Raw genomic sequence first — 9,202 nt, 5'->3', positions numbered from 1 at the left:
TCTTTCCCTCCCAAGGCGGTGTGGCCGGCCAGGTGTGACCACACCAACCTCAGACCAGGACTCTGGTCACTTGGACATCCCCTAGCTGGGCCGGGCCACGCCCAAGTCCCAGAAGTTAGCTCTCAGACTGCAGTTTCTTATTTCAGTCTCTGGAGGCAAGTCCTACTGGTTAAAATTGGGAGTGCTGGTTGAAACACGTCTCCACGTTTGATAAAATTTATGGCGCCACCCAGAAGCCCAAGCTGGGGAGGGGTGGGAGCATCCGGAAACCTGCATCCCCACGGCGGGCCTCAGGCAGCCGGGGAGGGGTCGGCGGAGCATCGAGTGTTTGGCATCTTGTCCTAGCACCTTGGGGCCTGGGTGTGAATCTGCGATGTCGTGTTCACGGCGCGGCGCCCTGAGAAACCTGAGTGTCGGGGCCGGCGGCTGCGCTTGTCCGTAGAGTGGGCAGGAGGCGGGGCGGTGCCCCCAGCCACATGGAAGGAAGCAGCCCTGGTTGCTTGTCTCCACGCCAGCAGAGGGGTACGCGGTGCTGTTCGGCGCACACGCCAGTCCTAGCTCAGGTGGATGAGGTGCCCTCGGCCACGACACGGCCAGCCCCCTCTCCTGCACACTCCTGGGCAGCAGGGGGACTTGAGAGATGGCTCCCACCACACCTGATGGGCTAAGGACTTTAACATACCCAAATAATCGCCCTTTCTAGAAAACCTCCGGCTTTATCAAGCTGTCCCTTCACCTAAGGAGGAGGATGACCCAGAGACAGGTCCCATTATCAGAAGTAGGAGGTGTGCTTTATCAGGAAAATGCAGTATGTGTATGGGTATTCTGGGTTTATTAACTTTAAGGCTAGGGTCCATCATACATATATCTTTTTAAATTTTCTAATTATGAGTATCGTATTATTGATAAAAATATTTTCCAAAAATCTAATACATAACACAAGACATGGAGGCACTGCTTAGTGGTTTCAGAAATACATTTTGTGCAGATTTAGCTTTTAATTTCTTTTTTTTTGTCTTTTTGTTTTTCTTTTTTTTTTTTCTCTTTTTTCTTTTTTTTTTTTTTTTTTTGGTCTACTGGTGCTTTGGTAAGCAACATTTTAGAACCTCTAAATCCAATTTTCCTTATCATGATCTAATGAGCTGGTCAGGACCAGCACTGCCAATCTGGTTAAGGTATCGCTTCAGCCTTGGACTACAGTGGCTAGTTACACACTCTGTATGAAAATACTTGTTAAATATTAACAACAGGAACTTACCGGGATTTAGAAAATGTTCCGAATTTGTACAAATTCTCCATTGCAGTGTATCCCTGTAGGCACTTAAACTCCCATCCCCCAACCTGCATTCTGACTGCTCATAAAACACAGCTCCTCCTCACGTGTGTTGCGTCTGAGATGGTGGGGGGGTGCCACTTACGGAAAAAAGGCATCAGAGGGAAGCTTCGACATCATCGGTACATTTTATTCCTCGGACATTACACGCTACCTTTCCTGGTGGAGCAGGTCAGTGCATGGAGTTCTGTTTCTGCGGAAAATGTGCACCTTCGAGATTGTGGGACAGTCTCCCCCTAGGACAGGGTCACGGCGGGTTCTCCGCGATACAGGCACAAGAAGCAATTCCTCCAGCATTTTGTGTTTTTATTTTTTTTTTTTTTTCTTTTTTTTTTTTTTTTTTTTTTTTCTCTTTTTTCTTTTTTTTTTTTCTTTTTGGTCTACTGGTGCTTTGGTAAGCAACATTTTAGAACCTCTAAATCCAATTTTCCTTATCATGATCTAATGAGCTGGTCAGGACCAGCACTGCCAATCTGGTTAAGGTATCGCTTCAGCCTTGGACTACAGTGGCTAGTTACACACTCTGTATGAAAATACTTGTTAAATATTAACAACAGGAACTTACCGGGATTTAGAAAATGTTCCGAATTTGTACAAATTCTCCATTGCAGTGTATCCCTGTAGGCACTTAAACTCCCATCCCCCAACCTGCATTCTGACTGCTCATAAAACACAGCTCCTCCTCACGTGTGTTGCGTCTGAGATGGTGGGGGGGTGCCACTTACGGAAAAAAGGCATCAGAGGGAAGCTTCGACATCATCGGTACATTTTATTCCTCGGACATTACACGCTACCTTTCCTGGTGGAGCAGGTCAGTGCATGGAGTTCTGTTTCTGCGGAAAATGTGCACCTTCGAGATTGTGGGACAGTCTCCCCCTAGGACAGGGTCACGGCGGGTTCTCCGCGATACAGGCACAAGAAGCAATTCCTCCAGCATGAAGCCGGCCTGTCCGGGCCCAGATGCGAGAGACTGTTCTGCTTTGAGACACGCCCGCCGGACGCCTCCCTCCGTGGTCTCAGCGGCCAGAGTCCCTCCCTGGCTGCACTCGGAGCCTCGTGCCCAGCCTGGCATGCATATGCTGTGGTTAAGGATAAAGTTAAAGGGTCATTCACAGGTGTGTCCACGACAGAGATGCACACGACCTCACACGGACTCCTCGGTGGAGAGCAGTAGTGGGTTGATGTACTCGAAGCCTTCAAACTCAGACTGGTCGATCCTCTTTATGACGTCCCTGTGAGCAGAGGAAACAGGAGGAATGGCACCTGTGCTGGCTACCTTGTGGGCATAGCTGCATGCACGTTCCCACCAGTCACACCGTAGAAAAGGGAGGGACAGGCCAGAGCCCAGAGCAGGGCAGGGTGACGCAGCTGCCTGAGGTTTGCACGGGGCTCCTCGGTAAGATGAACCACTTCAACACTCAGAGGTGCAGGACAGGGTGTTCTGACCCCACACCCCCTCCATCTGACTGCACTTACTCGTCATCGGGAGTCAGCTGCACGGGCTCGCTGGTGAACTGCGTGTCGAAGTTGTCCAGACCATAGTCGTCTGTTATCTGTGGCTGAAATGGAGGGAGTGCCTGCTTCTTCTCCAACTTGGAAAAATAACATGGGAGAAACTAGATCAATACTGCATGTCACCGCTACCGCACTGGATGTTGGTTTTTACATGTACATAAATCCCCACAGGGAAGGAAACAGGTCGGCCTTTCAGTGTGCTTTGTATCTGAATGCCAAATGTGTTCTTAAAACAAAATCCAGCCAGCCCTGTAGCCCAGCAATTTAGGAAGTCAGATCCCACGTGGCAATTAGGGGTTCAAATCCCAGTCCCAGAGGTGTGAGAAACACTGGGCAGGTGTATGTGTGTGCCTCAAATCTCAATAGGATGGAGAAATGGAGGAGGTAGGATTGTGGCATGACCACAGCCCATTAGGGGGCGCATTCTCTGTCTCTGGAGCACACACACACACCCAGGCACAAGCTATAACCAACCTGCTCATGGCCATTTAGATGTTGACTTGAATCTCAAGGAGCTGCTCAGCGGTAAATGCACAGCAGGAGGGAGGTGGAGTTCTCAGTCAGAGGTTCTGGATTTTAACACTCCACTTACGGCTGTACCAGGAAGCCATTCCGCTGTCATGTCTCTTTAGGACCTTGGCCACGCGTTTATGCCCCAAGAAGGTGGAAAGTTGAGTGCCTGACACAAGTGTCATGTGGCACCCCGGCATATGGGTGAGGATGGTGAGAACCACCTATTCCCCCACGCGGTCACATTTTCATGCTCACCCATTCACTCCCTGCTCTGGTCTGAAAGTGTCCCCACAGTCCCCAGTAACTGTGTTGGAAGTATAGCCTAGTGGGAGGTGTTTAGGTCACAAGTGCTCCATCCTCAGGAGTGGATTAGAGCAGCTCTAAGAGGAGTAGGTTTTCTCTGTCTGCCGTCTGGCCATGTGAGGATACTGCGTTCCTCCCCATCTCCTCGCCAGAGGACGTAGCACTCAAACGCCATATTGGAAATGGAGACTGGGCCTTTATAAGCTGGCGCCTCAAATCTTGGACTCCTAGCCACCTGAACTGTGAGAAATAAACTTCTGGGTTTTTTTCCTCCCAGAGGGCATATGCCAGAAGGGGGGAGAATCTCCCAGTGGGGCATGTTCACACCACAGTCCCTTCATCTCTTCACCCTGTCTGGACCTGGGCACGTGCATACATTTTCAAGTCACCAGGGTCAGGATTTGAAATGTGCTGTTGGCCACGTGAGATCTGGCTTCCCCAACCACTAGGCCACTGGACAGGTCCAAACGTCTGCTCTGTATAAGTTACCCACCTCAGCTATTCTGCAATAGCAGAACACAGACTAAAACATCACAGTCTCTTACTCATCCACTCACTCATTCTCCCATTCATTGATTCACTCATCCACTGTCTTATTTCCTCTTCACTCACTCACTCATCTACCCTTCCTCTCATATTCACTCACCCTCTCACTTTCATTCATGCACTTACTCGTTTACTCACTCACCACTCATTCACTCACCCACACTCTCTTTAAAAAATGCCAGAAGGCCTCTGTGTGTGCATGAGAGAGAGAGAGAGAGAGAGAGAGAGAGAAAGAGAGGGAGGGAGGGAGGGAGGGAGGGAGGGAAGAACTCCCATGGGGCGTGGTCATGCCATAGTTCCTTCTTTTTTCCATTTTGTTGGGATTTTGTGCATGCATACCTGGTACATGCATACCTGGTGTTTTTCAAGCCACTGGGTCTGGGACTTGAACTGCATGGTTAGCCATGTGGGGTTCGGCTCCCTAACCACTAGGCCAGAAGCTGGTGTTATTCACTCTTATTCATTCACTCACTCAAACTCATTTATTCATACTCACTCTCAGTTTTTCACTCATTCAGTCTTATTCACTCATTCACTTACCCATTCATCTGGGACTTGAACTGCATGGTTAGCCATGTGGGGTTCGGCTCCCTAACCACTAGGCCAGAAGCTGGTGTAATTCACTCTTATTTATTCACCCATTCACTTTCATTCATTCTTACTCTTCACTTTTTACACACTGTCACACATTCACCTACCTGTTTTCTCACTCACTCATTCACCCATTCATTCATTCACTCACTCACGGTCTCATTTACCATACAGATGCCCTCCAGGTATGTGCTGTGCTCCTGTGCTGGGTCAGGCATGTTCCTAGGAACTGAGACTGAGTTGTAAGCATGAGACACCAATCCCTGCCACAAGGAGCTGCCTTTAGGCAAACTGGAGGAGGGCCATCACATCTGGTCAGCTCAGCTCCTTCCCACACCAGCCCCATGTGCCAAGGTCACCTCCTTATGTAAAAACTCCCAGTATTGGGACCAGCAGATGGCATAATGGCTACATCACTGGACTCCCATAGTCGACCGCGATTCGAGTCCCGGACCCAGTGGCTTGGAACTCACTGCTGACTGTGTATGTATGCATGCCTAAAATCCTGAGACGAGATGGTGGAGAAGGGATTGCAGGGTGGCCATCCCCACTAGGGAGTGATTTCTCGTTTTCTGTCTGTCTTTCTGTCTCTCTGGTGAGCACATGCGACCTATAGCAAAAATCTATCTAAAAATAAAGAAAGCTCCCAGTGTTGATTCTACAGGTCCAGTGTGAGCAGTCCATATGCTAACAGGCTCCAGATGCCCTGGGGCTTGATGCCTTTCCCCCCACCCTGTGGCCACTTCATCTCTCCTGGAGCGATGTTTGTTGAGTGCACCCTGGTGTCAGGCCCTGTCCTAGCCATGAGGGGGGCCCAGGTCAGGCTGATCTGTGTGTAGGGGCTGTGAGGCCAAGTAGGCTCCAGTTCTGGGCTGACATTTCAGAAACATTTCAGCCTGAGGTGTGCAGGGCACAGCCATGCAAAAGTCCTGAGGCAGGACCACCAAGGGGCTCTGTGGGGCCTGAGTGGAGAGAGGGAAAGAAGGTGGGAGGCCCCTGAGGGAGGAGGACATAGCTGGCTCTTAGCCAGGGCAGGAAGCTGGTGGCTGGGTGGGGATGGGAGAGGTTTCTGGGGCAGAGCTGGGTGTGATGCTGAGGGCCAGCTGTGGAGGCAGAGTGGGGTTAGGGTGATGGCTCGATTAAAGCGACATGCTGTGTGATGGGTGGGGTCTGCAGGCTGTGCACGCGTGTGTACACCCAGGGTTCCATTTTGAACCTGCTAGCGGCCAAGTGGGAATGTCTGAGAGCCGGTCCTTGGCACTGATGTTGGGGGAAGTCCTCGAGACTGGCCCTGTACCATCGTGGAGATGACGGAGAACACGTGGGCCGCTCATTCGGGCACGTGGGCTCCTGGTGCTTAGTCCACAGGGAATGTCCAGGGCCCAGGGCTCTAGTCTGCAGTATGTTCAGCACCAGCCTTCATGGCCACTTCTGCATGCACGTGGGGTGGCTGGGCTGGCAGGCACCGGACTCAAGTGTGTGCACAGGAGTGTCCATCTGCATGTCTGTCCAGCCCCATTCGCCGGTTCCCATGTCTGTGTTCATAGGTTCTCACTTGAGTTGGCTTCAAAGCCCAGCCCTTTGCTGTGCAGGATGGGGTAGCCAGGCTGGAGCACCACCGCCCCTGCCTTCCACACACTGGTCTCAGTTCTGTAGCCACAAAGGTTGGGCTTGAGAATGGCTACCCTCCTGGGCTATGGGGCCTGCTCACTCTCCTCCATCTCACAGTAAAAGATGGGGGCCTGGGGCTGCTTGCACTGAGGTCCCCATTTAGGGAAGCCTCGCCCCCCCACCCATACCCTACAACTGCCTCTGTCGCCCCATCCATTTTTCCGGGGCTGGGACTTCCTTGCCCTTCCTTGAGGGCTTCATGGCACCCCACACATCTGCATTTTTCTGCTCATACCTTTCCTGTCCATGGGCCTCTCTGTATGGCATGGGCCCAGATGGGGCGCTCCCCACTGAGCTTCCCACAATCGCCCACCATTCCCGCTTCACCAGATCATGTCGGGAAATCCTGAAGGTCTAGATGCAAAGCATCCTACCCCTGCTTGCTCACTTCCTGGGAGCCTCCTGCCAGACAGTCTAGACCCATCTCATGTCTGTCCATAAACACAAACTGTTGCCCTGAGACAGAATCTGTCCCCACCCCCACCACAGCCTGGTGGCAAATAATGTCTCAAGGGAAACTTTTTTTTTTACCACACAAGTGTTCCAGTCCGCAGGGGACCAGCTGGCATGGTCTCTGCCAGCAACGTGGAACCCACTGAGTTTGGTGGCAAGCGGGGGGCTGTGATGAATAGTTTCCTCCCCAGTTCATATTAAGGTGGGGACTGGGACCATGATGAAGAAACTCACTACATCAAATCCCAGCCTCCTGAAATTCCTAAGAATTTCCCTTACATATTCCACATACTCACTGAGCCCCTGCTGCATGCTGGACTCTGAGGGCCTGGGGAAAACACGGATCCTCGCCCAGTGGGCAGCTGGGCTGGCCCAGCCTAGCAGAGCCAGGACTTTGTCATCTGGACCCATTTCATCAGGAGGAATCCACTAGTCACTCAGAGCTCTTCCTGGGACGGTGCCTAGCAATTTCCCCATGGCCTTTGCTCCAGCGGCCAGACCAGCTGAGAGTGATGGCCTGGGACAGTGGAGGGCGGGCCAAGGACACACCAGGAGCCAGCCCGGCACGAGGCTGGGACACAGCCCATGGGGAGACCCCAGTATGGTCTCTAGACAATGGCACACGCACTCCCAGCTCCAGACCTGTCTGCCTCTCGTCAGACACCACCTCTGGAGTAGCCTGTGAGGACCCCAAGCACCAAGCTACAGGGCCGCTGCTGCCCTAAGTCCAGTGAGGACAGGGCTAGGGGACTTGGCACTGTGCCCCACAGAGGGCAGGTCCCATGGGAGATGGCCGACTGTGCAGACAGGGACCAGCTCTGCCAGTGCCAGGTGGTGAGGGGGGCTGCCACATCCCACCACCCCAGCATGGATTCCACGTCTGCGTGGGGCTCCTGTCATCTCCAACAACCACCCCTGAAATTCGAGTCCTCGGTCAGGATGTCCCAGCATAGATCCAGACTGACGTCCTGTGAGGTGAGCATAAGCTTCCCACCCCAATCCCGATGGCCACAGTCACCTCTGTGTAGAGTAGCCCTCGGGGACACCAGGACTGACACCATGTCCCGGAGGACAGTGCAGGTTATCAGTGGGTTCCAGACAGAGGCTGTCTGAGCCTCTGATTGGGCCCACCTGTGCCCGACCAAACGGCCCCTCCAGAGGCCCCAGGCCTCCATGGACAGGATCTCCTCAGGTCAGAGTCCCAAAGGCTCGGGTGACACAGTGGGCTCGATACCCCCGCAGTCACACGAAGCCTCGGGAGCTGGTGAGCACGCAGCTGTACCATGACGCACACGGGCCCGTGTTCAGATCACTCTCACCAGGCCTGGTCTTGGCTTCAGGCTGATGACAGAGGGATGTGCTGTGTTGCCTGTAAGCCTCGAAGACACTCTACCCCAAACCTTACGACAGAGGGCAGAGGTGCTGCCCAGGCCATCCTCAACACACCTGAAGTCACAGCAACGAACCCCAGAACCCCATGGCTTGGTGCTCTCACCTAGCCCCTATAGGGAACAGTGCCCGCTGAGGGCCAGTTCTGAAGCTGTGGCCACTGTTGCCAGGAGCGACCTGTGGCACTGGGTCCAGCACAGCAGCTAGTGGGCCCCAAAAGGGACCAGGATGCACCATTGTGGGAAACACTCAGGCAGCTCCTTAGAAGGTTGGGTGGGGGCCAGTAGGTGGCATGATGGCTGACTCCACGGTTTGAGTCCCACACTCAGAGTCCTGAAATACATGCTGAGCATATGTGTGTGAGTACCCAGGGGAGAGTGGAGAAGAAGGGACTCCTCCGGTGATTTCTCACTTTCCTTTTCTGTCTCTCTCCAGAGAGTACACATACCCTATGACAAAAAAAAAAAACCCCAAAAAACAAACAAACAAAAAAATTGTTTTTGAGAGAGATTTTTGCTATAGGGCATGTATGCTTGCTGGTGACAAAAAAGTGAGAAATCACCCCATGGGGGGATGGCCATGCCATAATCCCTTCAGGATTTTGGGCGCACACACACATGTGCCCGGCATGAGTTTCAAGTCACTGAGTTCGGGACCTGAACTGCGGTCAACCACATGGCAGTCCAGCGATGTAACTATTATGCATTTGCTAGTCCCCCCAAAACAATTATTATAAAAAAGGTTTAGACTGGGACCAGTGGTTGGTGTAATGGCTATGTTGCTGGACTCCCATGTAGTCAACTGTGGTTCGAGTCCCAGACCCGGTGGCTTAAACTCATGCTGGGTGCATATGCGTGCGTGCCCAAGATCCCGAGAGGAGAATGGAAG

At 52.5% G+C, this 9,202-nt stretch overlaps 1 protein-coding gene across 1 annotated transcript in view; it reads right to left on the bottom strand.

Annotated features, from left to right (window-relative positions):
• Positions 1-2,082: 2,082 nt before the first annotated feature.
• PRKCZ (protein kinase C zeta) overlaps positions 2,083-9,202 on the bottom strand; it is a gene marked incomplete at its 5' end in the record, with an annotated part of 158,851 nt that continues 151,731 nt past the window's right edge. The window contains 2 exon segments of the mRNA XM_014592755.2: positions 2,083-2,565; positions 2,810-2,925. Of these exon segments, the coding sequence (XP_014448241.1) occupies positions 2,478-2,565; positions 2,810-2,925 (204 nt within the window).

Source organism: Tupaia chinensis, unplaced genomic scaffold (genome assembly GCF_000334495.1).
Source record: "Tupaia chinensis unplaced genomic scaffold, TupChi_1.0 Scaffold138464_1, whole genome shotgun sequence".
NCBI classification, from domain to species: Eukaryota; Metazoa; Chordata; class Mammalia; order Scandentia; family Tupaiidae; genus Tupaia; species Tupaia belangeri.
The sequence above is the reverse complement of the archived record's forward strand: the minus strand, read 5'-3'. Positions and strand labels throughout refer to the sequence as shown.